Source organism: Borostomias antarcticus (genome assembly GCF_949987555.1).
Source record: "Borostomias antarcticus genome assembly, chromosome: 2".
In the NCBI taxonomy this organism is placed as follows: domain Eukaryota; kingdom Metazoa; phylum Chordata; class Actinopteri; order Stomiiformes; family Stomiidae; genus Borostomias; species Borostomias antarcticus.
The window spans coordinates 7,215,225-7,232,767 of NC_140235.1; the positions used below are offsets into that span (position 1 = coordinate 7,215,225).

At 44.9% G+C, this 17,543-nt stretch overlaps 1 protein-coding gene across 2 annotated transcripts in view; it reads left to right on the forward strand.

Moving 5' to 3' along the window:
- Positions 1–2,746: 2,746 nt before the first annotated feature.
- Positions 2,747–17,543, forward strand: part of hibch (3-hydroxyisobutyryl-CoA hydrolase) — a 30,967-nt gene continuing 16,170 nt past the window's right edge. The window contains exons 1-7 of one of the 2 annotated variants that reach the window (XM_084457992.1): positions 2,747–2,860; positions 3,231–3,273; positions 3,453–3,584; positions 4,374–4,458; positions 4,868–4,948; positions 5,041–5,093; positions 16,618–16,696. In XM_084457992.1, coding sequence (XP_084314118.1) covers positions 2,829–2,860; positions 3,231–3,273; positions 3,453–3,584; positions 4,374–4,458; positions 4,868–4,948; positions 5,041–5,093; positions 16,618–16,696 — 505 coding nt within the window. In that variant the 5' untranslated portion in view covers positions 2,747–2,828. The remainder of the gene's footprint in view (positions 2,861–3,230; positions 3,274–3,452; positions 3,585–4,373; positions 4,459–4,867; positions 4,949–5,040; positions 5,094–16,617; positions 16,697–17,543) is intronic. The other variant, XM_084457993.1, reaches the window with a different exon arrangement.

The window sequence follows — 17,543 nt, forward strand, 5'->3', positions numbered from 1 at the left end:
CTGCCTCATTTGCATATGAGAGCGATGCTCCTTTTCCTTGCGTTGTGAGCGATACAAGGGCTACCGCTACACGTCGGTGGCCTCTTCATGTGCATACACTGACGCAGCCCCACTAGGCCCTCGTACATCCCCCGTACATCCCTCTACGTTCCTCTACATCGTGGAGCTACGCCCCATAGGGGGGCGCTAGCGCTCCTATTGGTAATAGGCGGAGCTCCAGCGATGCCCACAATGTACGCGGGCCAGGCCGACATAAAAACATCAACCCACTGGAGGCAAGGGAGTACACAAGCACCACACAGTAGTAAAGTGCAACTCCCTCCACCCGAACCCCAACGGAGGGCCGGTCAGGCAATAAGACGGGCGGACGAGGCAAAGGACCGCAAACGGAACGCAAGGGTCCCCTGGTGTCCACCAGGAGCTAGAAACCAAAGGCCGCGCACCCCGCACAGGGGGCGGAACAATGGTCAAGCTGCATAAACATGCAAGTAAAATTGGCCGGGAAGTTACCAAGCACAGCCCCGACCAACACAGCCACGCCCTCTCAGGGCGTGGCCCCAGCAGCGACACTCAGGACAGAGTCTGCCAGGGAGCTAGATGGCACATCCAGTAGATAGAAGCGGATAAAAGGCGACGGCGACGCCCAGGACGCCGCAGCACAGATATCCTCCACACACACCCCTTGAAAGAGCGCAACCGAAGCGGCAACTCCTCTAGTGGAGTGCGCGCGCACCCGGCCAGGCAAAGGGCGACCTGCCGCGGTATACGCAGCAGAGATGCCCTCACAAAGCCAGCGAGAGAGGCGCTGCTTGGAAAGGGGGGAGCCCAGCTTGCCCGCACCGTAGCATACGAGCAGCTGAGGCGTGGTCCTGAACGAGGCCGTGCGCCTAATGTAAACAGAGAGCGCACGGACCGGGCACAAGAGATGCAACCGGGCGCCCTCCACCGAGCAGTGCGGAGGAGGAGAAAAGGCACGCAGCTCCAGAGGCCTAGCACTATAAGAGTGCCTAACCACCTTGGGCAGGAAAACCGGGTTGGGCCTCAGAACGGCCTTACTGCCGTCCCCAGTGATGGTGAGGCAGCCCGGCTGCGTCGACAGCGCACACAGATCACTCACTCGCTTACCCGAGGATAATGCGAGGAGCAATGGGAGCGCTAGCGCCCCCCTATGGGGCGTAGCTCCACGATGTAGAACCTAGTTCGCTACAATATGTAGCTAACGTTAGCTAGCTGAATAACTGTTCGCCACATTGTATTCTCGGATTGCAGAACGTGTCGGGTATCGAGTTTGTGGTTGTCAGTCCCGATCTGGGACGCGTTTCCCAGAGGCATCGTTAAGGCATCGTAGCGCTACGTGCTTCTTAAGAACGTCGTTAGGTCCCACCTCTAGGTGGCGATTCGTTTCCCAGAACCTTCTTAAGCCAAGGTATACCTTGAGAAGCGTCGTAGCGCGGAGAAGTTCGGCGAATCTGGGAAACGCAGCCCTGTTCCATTATCAAGTTTGTCAAGTGGTGTTGCCGTACAAAGTGATGGAACGGGCGCGCATGTGCGGATGCTATAGGGAGGGAAAGTAATCTCATCGCCCCCTAGCGGTAGTGTTCCTAATGCAGAGAGAATGAATGGGATTTATCATAGCACATTTTCAGAAAAATTATATCTCGGTATACATCGAAAAGTTAGTAGAATGCATTAAATATGATATACTTGGAGACAAACTTTATTTATTGTGGTGATCATAGTTAATTTTCAATCACAATCCGAATTATGTATATATTTTTTGTAACGAGGTGGTAAAGAACTACAAACATGACGTAATTTTGTGCGCCTCTGCGATCTTGCTGACTCTACCAGCTAACGTCTAACACAATACAACCAAATTACAAATTACAAATCAGTACACCTACGAAAACACCTGCGGATCAGACCAGCTAAGACCAGTCTGACCAGCTAATACCATCCTAACCAGCTCACGTTAATAGGAGGCTTTGTTTATGACATTTCACAATGTAGCACTGTCCATATGCAATGCAACTCAACTTATTTGTATCCATCTTTCCAGCTCTTTGGGATCTCTTGGAAATGAGTAGAAATTGCAACCATTCGTCTGATACCGATGGGAGCAATCTGGCGCAAAGCACAGCATTTTTCTCATGAGTGACGTACGCATAAGCATAACACGCCCGGCTTTGTAGTCCATTTATGAAACGAATGGAGCAATTTCCAAAATTTGAAAGAAGGCGAAATACCGTTTGAAATTCTCAGTTAGTAGGTTATTACTGTAAAGACATTCACAAGTTTTTGTTTTGATAACTTCACCGAAATGGCTTCGTAGTAATTATTAGAAAATCCGGTCTATGGGAGTTTACATTGAAACTCCTCTCCGATAGGAACAAATCCGCTAGGGGCGCATGTTTTCACTTTCCCTCCCTATACATGGGTACCAAATGTAGTCCTAGACCTGCCATCTTTGTGTCCTCCACAGTGGTCTAATTGCCTCTAGTGCATAGAATCCTATGCAATCAGACAAATTGACACACCTGTATAGGGCACAAATATGGCAGATCTTGGACTACATTTGGTACCCATGAATTGGATCCAATCTGGCATCTGGAACCGATCGGGTGCAGTTGGCAGGCTCTCCTCGCGGGGAGATGAGATGGAGTTATTGTGCACAGCGTTTTCACATTGAACTCACCCCAGCTCATGCACACACCGTAAGGACCGCTTTGCACACACTGATGACGTCGAGATTGAGAACAAGCAAAGGAGCAAGCAAGCGAGTTAGCTGTGTCAACCAAGTTGCAGAACAAATAGCTAGTTGATTCACCATGTCAATAACAATTTTGAATGCTACTCAAAGGTACGTTTTAGAAGAACATATTATCCAATGAACACGTCATTTAGCGGTTTAACTACAATGTTGTGCAGCGTAGTATCCCCATGTTAGCGTCGCTAATTTTGCTAGCTAGCTAGTGCTAACATTATCCATAACTAGCTAACTGTAACGTATCTCCGTAGCTAATTAGTTACGCTAGCTACCTGTTGCTCGACCTGTTTCAAGGACAACGACTGTATTACGGAGCCCTGAATCCGGTCCACTCAGCTAACGTTATCTATGTGCCCAAAGTAACATAGACTAGCTAAGTTAGGAAACATAGCTAGCTAGGTAGGCTACTTGTTTTAATGATTTGTCAATATTATTAAATTATGTTCAAATTGTGTTCTCTTAGACTGAGATCCCTCTGCAGGTTACAAAGAATTCAAGGACACATGGTAAGCACTAACGTCAGACCAGCCAACGTTTTTCTTACTTTGACAGGCGGGAGTTTGAGTGAGTGTCTGTCATACACAGACATATATATATGGGTATAAGCAGCCTGAAAGTCCATTTGTTGAGGTGTCAACTTCCATTTGTTAGTTTTGTGATCTGCCTTGTGTTTGCTCCGGAGCAGATGTCCAGTGAAGCTGGACCAGAGGTTCTGCTGGAACGGGTGGGCAATGCTGGGGTGATCACACTGAACCGCCCAAAAGCTCTGAATGCCCTCAACCTGCCAATGATCCGACACATATACCCCCAGCTCAAGGTGAGAAAGCTACATTGACCACCACTAGGCCATGGGTCAAATGTAAAGTGTTGTTCTAACTATCTCAGTTACTCAGTACTGATGTACTCACAGGTGAAAAGGCACTAAAGGTTAACCCACAGGAATGTAGATAGTGTCTGAACCTTTGCCATTTCATATACTGAACATTGGGACTCTGTTGTTGGATTTCTATGGAACTTATTTCAGTCTTAATTTCAAATGGTCAAATGATAAAGAATATCGTATTTGCAGTTCCTTTTCCTAAATGGATGCATGTTTTGTAACAACAAATTCAAAGTAATATATTGCATATCATTTTAATGATCGAATAAGCAAAATAAGTAGTGTGTTTGTTATTTAATTTCAATGGTACTGTCCAGTAGCCTGGTAAACTAGACTCATTGCAATTTCTTTGCGATGAGTCTGGTTTACCGGGCTAACTGCCCAGTACAACACCAGCGTATTTAATATTTTGATGTTAATGCTCAAATGACAAAGTATATCTAATTTTCAAGATTTTCACCTTACAGTCTGGATTTAAAATGAATTAAATCTTTGTTTACACATTGGACCCTATAGTACCACTACCAAGTGAGGAAAAAAAGGAAAATATATTTGTATTGATTTAAATTTTGACCAAATTTGAAAGTAGGTTCCAATGTTTATATAAAGGTGTAAAATATTTATTTAATCCATTTTAAATCCAGGCTGTGAAGCAACAACTGTCTAAAGATTGTATTGTAAGATGTACTGTAGACACTAAACTCTTTTCATGTGTGTCTAATGCAGAAATGGCAGGCAGATGAAGAGACTCATATTGTCATTATCAAAGGAACAGGTGGAAAAGCCTTTTGTGCTGGTGGAGACATTAGGGGTAAGCAACCTCAGGATTTAGAGCAACTATATATGCTACATGTAACATCTGTTATAGAATTACCGGTGTCAAGATATAATTTGATCAACAGTTGATCTATGGCACAGGATTTTCAAGATAATTATTTATTCAAGAGATTTGAATAATCTCAAACGCTAGCAGAAGGGGAAAGGCTTTTCTGTGCACAGGTGGTGGGAGACTTGAGGGAAATCATATCTGATTCTCCACCCTTTTTGTCACAGATCCTAATCACCCAAGATTTGGTCCTGGGTGTTGGGGACTAGGACTCAAATTAACTCATGTACAGTAGTTTAAAATGTAGTAGCTTTAATGCCATCACTTACTTTCATATCGTTGACTTACTATGTTGTTTGTGCTCACTGTTCTAATGAGTTGTATTTACCCCTAGCCATAGCAGAACTAGGGAAGGCAGGCGATCCTATTGCACAGGATTTCTTCCGAGAGGAATACATCCTGAACAATGCTATCGGTATGCATTATGATCTTGAAAACAATCATTCAAAGCTAAATAATTTTTCTCTTTTGTGTGTAATAATTTTTATGTGTATTCCATCTTGTCAGGAACATACCCGAAACCATATGTGGCCCTTATTGATGGAATCACAATGGGAGGGGTGAGTATTATAATAATTAGTGTCCTGTTTCTGGTTGCAATGTCACAGAATTGGATGGCAGTTCCTAGTTTGTTTAAAGGGAGAATCTGTAAACTTGCATAACAATGCACTCAGCTAACAAGCGAACTACAAGCGAGGAAATGTCACTTTCTCTCTGGTTATTTGACAGACAGACTCGATAATCAGGGATTGGATTACCTTCCCCCTCGCCAAGTTGGGGGAAGCATGTCTTTTGTAATCATTGTTTGGGCCTACATATAGTTTATACATTAATTCTTCACCGTCAATTGTCTATGTCTGGCTAGGGATGAAAGTTTCATTACAGAGATGATGGATATTCACCTTGTCACTTTCTTCATCTTTACACTAGTAAAACCCCTCCAGCCCACTTTCGACACTCTTGTTCTTTCCGACTGTAGTCTACATCACAGCTTGAGTAGTAGAATGACTGTGTAAATCAACAGATTTGTGTTGTCAGAAACTTGAACGTGGATAACCTAGTATGGCAATGGTGAATTGTAATCATCTAACCACACACCTGACAACCCAAAAATTGCTGGGAAGTAAATGCTGACTCTAGCTCAAACAAACATCTACACCTCAAAATTACCATTGGACAGACTTTGTTTGACTGTATTTTTAGCAACGATGGTGCGCCAAAATGCATATTGACAAGCCACAAAGCTTCTCAGAGAATGTCCTTTGGGCAGATGAGACAAAACTGGATCTTTTTTGCAAGTCACATCAACTGTGTTCACATTTTCGACAAAGTCTTATTTGTCTGCATATACTGACATGGTGTGAGGTTATGTTGATTGTAGATTAATTGATCCCTGCCAGATGCTTAGATCATCCTGCAGGTGGCAGCACCTTACCAGACTGACCACCGGTTTCTTCATGATACCTACTGTAGGAGCCTTCTGATTGGTTGGAACATGAGGCGACATAGCCCAGATCATGTTCCCCTTCTGTTTTATTTTTTCTCATCTTCTGTCAGACTGGACTGGAATTTGAATTGATAATCCAATCTTGCAGTTGGTAAGGAGAGAAAGGAGACAAGCAAGTTTCCTTTTCTCAACAATATTTCTATCACCTTTGTTTATACTTAGGGGCTGCCGTTTATTTTGCCCACATATTTTCACGGGATTCCTGAGGTTTAAAGATGGGGAAAGGCATAAATTAATTGGCAAATTTAGTGGAAGTCTGGATGGCAAAAGCAGCTGTGTTTTGGAAGCTATTTGTGTTCTCCATTGAATGAGGGCTTTATTTAGAGGCCTGTCGGGCTTTTATGGTTGTTCCCACATCTCTCTCTCGTGCACCACACCAGGAGGGCCTGCTGGCCTGATCAAACATAGTTGAGCTGTAGACGACACCCTTTCTAATAATCAAGTACTGTAATGTGCATTTTTGTCCAGTCCACCCTAGTTCTGACTGGATATGCAGTGATACTGTAGGGAAAAACTTTAAGCATTCCCTTGTAAATTAGATGTGTGTGTAACTAATATTTGGCTAATTACTTATTAACTGTTATTAAATAAGCCTACTCAATACCTTTACAGTATATTCTCAGACTTAGTTATTACCTCCGCCCCAGCGACAACACAGGGCAAGAGGCATGTGTTAGTTTCTTGATTTGTTTGATTATTGTGTTGGGGTTTGGTGGTGGGAGTAGGACCCAAATGTAGGACGTAGGTAGGCAGTCCAGTTCAAAGGTTTATTTCCAAAAATACAAACAAAAAAGGTATAAACAGAGGGAGCACAGACAGCAAACACCAACATAGACAACGGACTGACAAGGACAAAGGAAAACATGAGGGCACAGAGAGAACCATCAAGGAACGAGGGGCAGGTGTGGAGATACTCAGAACATCACCCAAGATACAGAACGTGAAGGGTAACAGAATATCAACACAGAGGGTAGAAGGATCTAGGATGCAGGGACTAGGACTGGGACTGGAATAGAACTAGGGCATGGGAACTGGAGAGGGAAGACGGGAACTCAACGGGACCAGGTACTAGAGGAGGTACTGGAGGACTATTGCTACACCAGTACCCCCAATAGAACCATATCTGGCCACTGGAGTAGGGAGGGGCTAGAGCAAGGGACACAAGGGGGAACCTGAAGTGAAGCTGGCTGGGGTACTAGGAGCAAGGGGGAATCTGAGGGGCAGTGAGTCACTAAGGAGAGGGGTTCAGAGTCCAGGGGGGTCCAGGGGGAAGGAGTGAGTCACCGGGAGGAGAGTCAGGGGCAAGAGTGGGGGGAAAGGGGCTCAGTGTCCAGGGGCATTGGTTAGTGTGCAGGGCGAACTGGCCAGGACCATAACATGTTTGTTCATTTGTTAGCAGGATTAAGCAAAAACGACCAGACAATGTTCATGAAACTTGGTGGAGGGGTGTAGCATGGGCCAACTTGGAACCCTTTACATTGTGGAATGGATCCGAAATACTGGGCGCATCCACAAATTAAAACAAAACTTAGAGCGAAGACAGTTCCCCATGTGGGGCCGCTAGAGACACAGGGTTTGGTCTGGGGTGTGCAGGGGGAGAGCCTGAAGTGCCCCGAACTGCCCCCCCGCTGACGGCAACCTGAGGGGGGCACCACAGAGCCGCCCAAACACGCACGCCCATTTACCTCCATTCACTTTTAGACTTGGGCTCAGGAGTGAAAAATCCCCACCATTTATTGTCAATGAAACAGCTGTATCGATATAGGAGACACAGGGTTTGGACTGGCCTAAAGCTCATGTGCGGCATAGTGACACAGTACCTAGTACTGTCGCCTCAGCTACAGTAGAAGCTCTCCGGGCCTTTCTGTGCAGAGTTTGCATGGTCTCCTGGTGTTTGCAAGGGTTCCCTCCCAAAGAACCCAATATGAAAAATATGCACAAGAACTGATGCTCTTCAGTCCGGTCCCTGACCAGGACCTGGACTGAGCACTTGGACTTGGTCCCCATGTGCTATGAATGATAGCTGCCCACCTCTCCTGGCTGCCCCTGGAGGAGGACGGCTTGGATGGGATGAGCAGGTGACACTTTCCACCGGCGACCACTGAAGACGTTAAGAGCGTGTGTTGTGTGCTGGGTCGCCCCCCACTCGTGTGTTGTGATCACGTGTGGCCAATAAAGACCCTTGAGGTCCAGAATGATTAATTATTAGTTAGCCTAACATCAGCTATAACACTACACTCACACGTCAGTCTCTAAACATTGCGCTCAACTAGAGACTGAAGACATACGTCCAGGTTTCCTCGCTAAAAGTGGGTGGAAACAATTTGAAGGATTGAAAAAAAATGTATGCAAAAATTGCATCGTGAGACTACTGTAACGCAAGCAAGGATGTACCCATAGAAAATACCAATGAAATGAATGCTGTTGTTTTTTGAGATCAAGAAGAGTTTATTAAATTCTAGGCATGGCACATTCTAAATGTGCAAAAATTAACTATACCAGTTAATTAATGCTTTACCAGTAAATCAGGTTTGTTTTGTTGCATCAGTTTTAGTGATGATAATGTTAATTGAGCACTGTGGTTGTTTAAAGCACTTTTAACAACCTCATTGCTGGCTCTATGGAACACAAATGGCTGGCAAGCAGGAACAACAGAACATACAGCAATAAATTAACATTGTTATTGTTAAAATGCATAAAAGCCAAATCAATTGTCAGGTATTCTCAAGATTATTAATTGATGGACGCAAAACATAAGCACAAAATAAGCCAAAATTGAATGGGTTCTAAATTGGCCCATGTTACACCCCTCCACTGAGTTTCATGAAAAGCTGGTCCTTTTTGTGTAATCATAGTCCAAAAAGTGAATGAGGGTGAATGGCCGGCCTGGCTGTGTTTTTTTGGGCGGCTCATGGACCCGCCCTGTGGGTCGGACCTGCTCCAGGGTTTAATGGGTTGTTAGTTGCCCATGCTATACCGCTCACTGAGTTTCATGAACATTGATCTGGTAGTTTTTGCATAATCCTGGTCCAAAAAATGAATGACTGTGAATGACTGGCCATGTTTGGGCGGTTCACGGACCCGCTCCGTAATACGGATCCGCTCCAAAATGTAATGGGTTCTAAGATGGCCTATACTACACCCTTTTTGGCACAGAGTTTTGTGAAAATGGGTGCAGTATTTTCTGTGTAATCCTGCTGACAGATGGATGTACGGACATATACGCTTCGGAAAACACTACGTCACGCCCAGCTGTTGCTGGGGCGGAGGTCATTATCTGGAGGATTATTTACATGACTTTGCAGAGGTATGCTAGTGTTGTCATTTGAACTCACTAGCATTGCTAACTGGCAAAAATGATGAGACTCATTTTGTGTATGGGCAAATGTAAACTTTTAAAAAGATTTTATCTGTGCATAGATTCATAATCATAAAAGATGGATAGGATTGCGATTCTTACATGAATACTTTTTTTCCCCACCCCTTGATAAAAACCCACCAAGATCTCTATATATGGAGGTATATATGGATAGAGTATGAGGCAGATGACCATAGCCCTCTTGGAAGAGACCTCCATGTATGTGGTTTAAAATAATTTCAACAAAGTTTGACCAGGCGGAATCGCCCGGAGAGCTATTTGTTTGCACTGTGAGCCATTTCCAGTGCAGTACCAGTACAGGAATGACGTCCACCTTACGTCCAACACTGTCCTTGAAGACCGTTTTAGACACTGCTGCCAGTGTTTGCCACTGACTGATGTGTGACCCGCTTCAGGGGTCACTGTTGTACGAAGTCTGGTGACTGTCAGACTGGCTGTTGAAAATACCCTCTTCGGAGGCACTGATGTCCCAGGTATGCACAAGCAGTGTTCAGCCAAAGCTGCTAGCCTCGGGAATTGTGCAGAGCTAACTTTCCACTATTCAACTAGTTTTTGTCCATGCATTAGCATTTTTACAGAATTGCCCCATTAAGATTAAAATTGATTGTTTTGCACTAGGCTGTGTTCGATAGATGATTATGTCGCTCTGATGAAGCTTTGTCCACATAATCTGAGGACTCACAGCCGTAACTGACAGTCTTGGTGCCTGTATACACAGTACATACAGTGTATATTGCAAGAAAGCCAATCTGACATGGTGTGTGCAAAAAGCTTCTTTGCTCTCTTTTAGTAATTGTACCCACTATAAGGAACTTTTAGTCATATAATAACACATATAATAACATCATATAATGACATAATAATAACAAATCTAATCTCTACTAAGCAAGATTGCAGTCCAAGGAATGACGGAAATGGTCACACATGCAACCTTGCACACAGGAATACATACACACCAATGGTTATATTGCTCCGAAAACAAGGACACTCATTATGTATTGACTATTAGTCCAACAGTTCGGATGAAAGGCACTCATATTTAGGAAAGACCAGAAAGGCCTGTTCGTGCCTCTTTGAAGTCTTGGAGCAGTGGCAACTCAGATCACTGATGAGAATAGGCCAGTGTTATCTGAGTAATCGCTACCCTTAAGAGAAAAACTAACGCTAAACCTTTCAGTGCATGATATCAACATTTTGCTTCATCTTGACGCATAAGAACTCCCAAGGTTTCTGGTCGAACTACAAAGACTGAAATGCAGCCATACAAGGAAACTACTTCACTTTGTTTTAGTTGTCTTTAAATCTTCTCCTCTTCTGCGCTGTCAGCCGATCAGATGGAAGATGGATGTAATTGCATGGAGGACTGCACTGTTCTGAACTGTGGAATGCGTCCATGGCTTCCTCGCTCAGGCTCAAAAACATGTGCTTCACTGTTAAGTCCTTAAGTTGTGTTCAGATACAACAACCAAGACCGTTTTAGAATGTAATGTCATTGTTTGCTCATTGCCTATTTGGATTGTCAAGCGTTCTTAAACTTTTGAAGGTTCACCATGCAGTCTGTCAACATTTTTAAATGGATCGTTGTATATCATCATAACCTTATAACAGGGCTTATGAGCTAAATACCAAACTACCTTGCTCACTAAAGGATCCATGTCTATTAGGTCAAACCAAACGGGGTAGACACACAGGGGTAGCAGTCATGAACGTGGAGAATACTGTTCAGTACATTTGTATACATTCCTATAGCCCAGATACTCAAGACATATATCTATATATACTGTATGTGGTGCTTCAGTGGTAGCAGTATATCATATTGATCCACTGCTTTTATGGCTATGATTTCATCCCATGGAATGTTACATGGAACGCTCCGTTTTATGCTCCTTCACTCTGAAAAGATGAGAGATACGGTCTCAGACTCATACCTGGTCAGCATCCTCCATCAACGGGGATCTGCTTTTCCTCTCTCATCTCCAAGGACTGCAGTGCCCATGTCAAGAGGTAGTATTTTCCACCAACAGAGAAAATGGCTGGTATGCCTTTTAAGCCTCTACTTCACAGATGGCTCATTTTATCTACAGTATGAGATATATTTAGAAGCTCCAAAAACAACTCTTGAGAAGCAGTGTGTCCAGAGTTGATGTGAATGACAAAATCCTTATCTATAATTATCTCTAATCTTATATATAATTCAGACATATCGAATAGGGTTAATTCTGTGCGTTCCTAACTATGATCCTGATACTAAAACATTAGAAAAAAAGTCAGTCCCAGCAAGCCATTCAAATCTCCTGTGTCAAATGATGTCACAGAGCCGCCCGAACATGGCCGCTCATTCACCTCCATTCATTTGGACTTGAGCTCAGGAGCCAAAATGACGATAATATATCGTGCCACAATATATCGCGATACAGAAACGTCACAATACGTTTCGTCAAGGTGAAAACAATATCGTGATATGTTTATTTATATCGGTGAACGCTGGCTACACAACGCTGGTAACAAACACATCTTTTGTCTCTAGGCCTATCCATGATATTACAACAATTAAGCTCTAAATTCACAGTGTATTGGAGTAGAAATGTGGAGAAATGCACTATTGGTGTGAACAGCAGCACTACTGCAACGCTTCACACCTGCCCTTAGTGTATCGTATCGTATTATTGTCAACCCAATATCGTGTATCGTATCGTGAGATTAGTATCGTCACTCCCCTATCATGTATGAACACAACTGAACATGTGTACTTTTTTAAATCAGCCATTTTAGACAATAACAGAAAACTAACTAACAAAACTATATACAGAAATTAAGTCCAGTGTTCCTCCTCTGGGGGGTAAAAAGGACGGGCACTAGCCCAGTGTCCATACCTCTGGGAGGGGTAGAGGGGCACTAGCCCAGTGTCCATACCTCTGGGAGGGGTAGAGGGGCACTAGCCCAGTGTCCATACCTCTGGGAGGGGTAGAGGGGCACTAGCCCAGTGTCCATACCTCTGGGAGGGGTAGAGGGGCACTAGCCCAGTGTCCATACCTCTGGGAGGGGTAGAGGGGCACTAGCCCAGTGTCCATGCCTCTGGGAGGGGTAGTAGAAAATAGTTTGTGGGATGTTCCAATCGCTCTGGTAGTTTTTCTATAATCCTATGTGACGGATAATACTGTTTTTTTCTTTTGCTTCAACACTCAAATGAAAAAGAACACAGTTAGTGAAACCTGACACTCAAGGGGCAAAACCTCAGCCCAGATGTGCAGGTAGTTTGTGATTTATATATAACGTCGAACCCGGGAATTGAACCCGGGCAACACATTGCTAAACTGGTACATTACCGCTCAGCCACCAGCGGTAGAGGAATTCTGGCAGGAGAAGTAAATATAAAGGGAAGGAAACCGGTCCAAGTACATGTTTTCTTTTAATTCGTGTATCCGCCCAGTGATTCTGATCCACCCCAAAATGTAATGTATTCTAACTTGGCCCATGCTACACCCCTCCACCGAGTTTCATGAAAATCGCTCTGGTAGTTTTTGTATAATCCTGCTATGTGACCGAACAAACGAACGGAATGACACACACAACCAAAAATATACCCTCCGCCGGTGGTCGCTGGGCAGAGCCTATTACAGAACCCGAGAGGGGGGGTCTTTATTTTGCCACTCAGTGACACATTACACACAAGTGAGAGGGGGACATGGCACACAACACACACACACACACATGCAATTTTCGTGTTGCCGGTGGAAATTGTCCGGTGCATTTACCCATCCCAGCTGTCCTTCCTCCAGGAGCAGTGGGCAGCCATCGGCGCCTGGGGACCCAGTCCAAGTGCTCAGTCCAGGTCTTGGTTAGGGACCGGATTGTAGAGCATCTGTTCTTTTGCATGACACGCTCGGATTTTAAGAAAGTAAAGTATTTCCTCGCCACCTAGATAGATATTGTAGATAGAGTGGTTTTGTGGTTTTGGTCATGTTGAAAAGATTGAATACTAACGTAATGTGTTTTAGCAAGATTAGAAGATGGGTGGAACTTGGGAGGCTGAGGCACTGCTTTCCTGTAGCCTATTAATCAAATCTACATTTTGAAGATCGATTATGCATGTTTTCCCAAAGTTCGAGTATTTATTTGACATCCCTACAGGGTTTATGCTAAAAAACAATTCCAATTTCGAAATTGCATAACAACTGAGGAAATTATGCAAAGGCATTTCCAGTATTCCGGAGACATGAAAGGCAGCATGTAGACACATAGATGGAGGTGGAAGGAAGGAAGGAAGGAAGGAAGGAAGGAAGGAAGGAGAGGAGCGAGCAGAGGAAGGGTACGTGGAGAGAGTGAGGGGAGGAGGAGGAGCGAGCAGAGGAAGGGTACGTGGAGAGAGTGAGGGGAGGAGGAGGACGAGCGAGCAGAAGAAGGGTACGTGGAGAGAGTGAGGGGAGGAGGAGGAGGGTCAGTGAGAGAGTGAGGATAGGAGGAGGAGGAGGGTCAGTGAGAGAGTGAGGATAGGAGGAGGAGGAGGGTCAGTGAGAGAGTGAGGGTAGGAGGAGGAGGGTCAGTGAGAGAGTGAGGGGAGGAGGAGGAGGAGTGTCAGTGAGAGGTTGAGGGGAGGAGGAGGAGGGTACGTGGAGAGAGTGAGGGTAGGAGGAGGAGGAGGAGGAGGGAGGGTAAGTGGAGAGAGTGAGGGTAGGAGGAGGAGGAGGGAAACCACTTGTGTACCACATGGTTGGCACAGCAGGCGTGTCGCCAATGACCCATCTGTGATGTCACGCACACTGACAGGGCAGGGTTGTCTACCAATTATAGCTCCTTGTTTTCCTTCTGTAGTGGAATTAAATCTGATCGAACGTAAAAAGATTTGCCAAGGTTCGCTCAAAGACGTTTAGTCTGGTTTATTGAGAAAACATACGAGCGCAAGGACTTCAGGATAAATCACAGAGTGGTTCATCCGAACAGAAGCGAAGTAGGCTCGTCTTGCGCAGCCTTATATGTGAGCAATACATGGATGTGACGCTATCAGAGATTTGGTTGGCTAACCCATCTGTACACGTCATAATAGAGTGACGGACTTCAGCGCGGTACACTTTGAATATATTTCAGGTGGAGACAATAGAACAATGGCCTAGGCCAAACGGGAAGTCTGAGGTGTGAGGCCTTCCTGTCATGGTGAGAACACCACGGCAGGGGTGTTTGTCATTACAAAGAAAGGGAAGACAGAGGTGTTTGGAATGGCAAAGGGCAGCGGACTGGATCAATAGGTTTTAAGAACAAAGGCTGAGATCTGAAATGTTTTGAGGCCAGTTGTCTCTAAAATTCCATGACACTTCTGTAGGCTGTTGTTAACTCCTCAAAATAACCTATCCTCTCTATGCCTTTTAGTTGAGCATAACCTGTCTAGAATGCCCTTCTCTTCTAAGTAATGAGTCTCTCAAGACTTCAGGATCAATGTGGTCAGCTGTGAGCTTGGCCTTTTGCCGGCCCCTCGGTTATTGTCTGCAGCAGGCCTTGTGTGTCAGAGAGAAGCACTCTCAGCACACCCCGAGCGCTCTGCTCAGTCTCTGGTGAGACGTCTCGTGGGATGCGACCCCACGGTGAACCTGGACCGGCAGCGCGCTCTATGGCTGCGTTCCGAATCGCGTACTTCTACTTTTTACTACCAGTACATACTACAGCTGCCCCTAGAAAGAACGTACTTTGCACGCAGTATGCATACAGTTGGGACGTATCACTTTGTCATAACATTGCACCTTGAAATTTGCCCCCATCGCATCGCAGTCCATAAAGTGACGTTGGTCCACAGCTGTCGCGACTCGCACATGTGACGGAATTTTCACTGTGCAATGGATTGCGGGTCAGAATAGCCAGAAATGCCTGCTGGCTTGAATACTGCAAAATACAACCGGATGTAGTAGGACATCCTGGTATTTTTGCTGTTCTGCGTGTGGGACATACTACATCCGTTTTTGGCATACTATATAGTATGGAAGTATGAGATTTGGAACGTAGCCTATATGTTTATCTTATCGCATTCAAATGGTTATGAGCCATTAGGCTAGTTCTTTTCCCTGGGGCACTCTCTCAATGCTACCTGCTCTTTGAAAGACAGCAGCTTAGAGCAGGTGCTCTGCTGATCTGAAATGTATTTTAATGTTGAATAATTGAACAAAAGATATTAAAATTGATAAAGATGATTAAGGAAATACACACTTTATTTAACCCCGCTGTCCATTCTAGGCACCACCAGTACAGAAGAACGTTGAGTGAAAAGGTGAATTCTATCAATCTTGAATGGCCTGGGGAATGACACACCTTCACCAGATCATTCCTTCATTCCACCCACATGACAGAGACACACCTCTATTGACTTCCAAACGCTTTGTAAGAGCCAAATACCAAACTGCTGAGATGTGACCTTTTTGCCTAAAGTGTCAAATGTTGGAGAGTGCCAGTAAGTTTAGGCGCCATAGGTTGTGTGACCATGGATAGGATATCTGTATACAGGGCTATTTTTGTCTGTCATGAGCAATCATTTCAATACTGGTTTGTGCTTCAGATCAGGATATGTTGGAAGCACATTTCAGTTTCTCCTTATCATAACCCATAAACCACATGTTCACCTGACAGAGTTTGTTCACCTTAGTCTTATCTGTGTGTGTGCGTGTGTGTGCGTGTGTGTGCGTGTGTATGCGTGTGCGTGTGCGTGTGTGTGTGTGCTGTATCAGAGTGTGTGTGTGTGACAGAGGGGCTTTGTAACCATAGCAATGCTGCTGTCCTTGCCTTGTGACACACACATGCAGGCACTGCAGTGCTGCCCGGTGAAATTCAGCCATTCCTCCTCATTAACCTTCTCCCTCTCTCTCGAATGCCTTGTGTGGCTCGTTAATCATCTCCACACGCGCACGAGAAGGAGAAGGTCCAAGGGTGTACTACTGAACTCTTGTCTCAGTCATCAGTCAGAATTGTCTATCTAGTAGTTCCAGCTACCTTTGAGTCCATGCCAAGAGGGTATACCTGTATATCGGTGGATTGTACGTTCTCTCTTTCTTTGGCTCCTCTCTCTCCTTTGGGCTTGTCTCGCTTTCTCTCTTCTGTGCACTTTCCATTTTTCATCCCTTTCTCCTTTGCTCTTTCCAGCCTCTGTCCCTGAGCCCTCACACCTCTAACTCTTCCTCCCCATCTCTTCCAATGTGTCCCCCCCCCTCCCCTCCATCAGGGTGTCGGCCTTTCCGTTCATGGGCGGTTCAGGGTGGCGACCGAGAAGACGCTGTTTGCCATGCCAGAGACGGCGATCGGTAAGGCCCTGAGACTGCATCAGCAGCACTGTCCTCCTTGTGGTTTACCTGTGGTCTCTGGTCTGCTCATGTTATTGTAAGTGTGTCTTGTAGCTTTGCCTGGTGTGGGAGCTCCCATACATTAATTATGTATAGACATGGCAGACAGGGCTGTTGTAAGAGCATCCTCCCCGAAGTTCATCCTAAAACATGCACACACGCACCCACACACACACACACACACACACACACACACACACACACACACACACACACACACACACACACATACACACACAGTGTGTTCATTCACAGTGAAATGGTCCATCCATTTAGTTGTATATGCAACATACTAATAGCAATTGTCATTCATATCCAACACCTGTACTTAATTGCATAGTTCATAGCTTGCCATTTAACCCAAAGGCCAGTCACAGAACCTAAAGCCGGGTTCAGATACCTGTACAATTCCCAAGAGTTTTAAACTGTTTTAATTTAATTGTATGGCTAAACTTATAAAACTGGAATTTTCCAAATTCAGGCTGTCAAACCTTACACCGAAACGGATGTTTCAGAACTACAGCATCTGGTCTTCTCTGTTTTATAAATCTGAAACTGGCTTTAGAGTGATGCACTGCTCTGTGGCTCAGTTGGTTGAGTTTGGTGCTTGCTGCTCCAAGGGAATTGAGTCCCTTATTGTGTCGTGTTTGTTCATAGTTCTGAAAGGATCATTTATCCATGGTTGAGTCAGATTTGGAAGTACATGTAACTATGCATCTGTGCATCCAAGCCATTATAAATGGTACAGGAGGAGTCGGGATTCGAACCACCGACCCTATGATCATTGGACAACCTGAGGGGCGTCCAA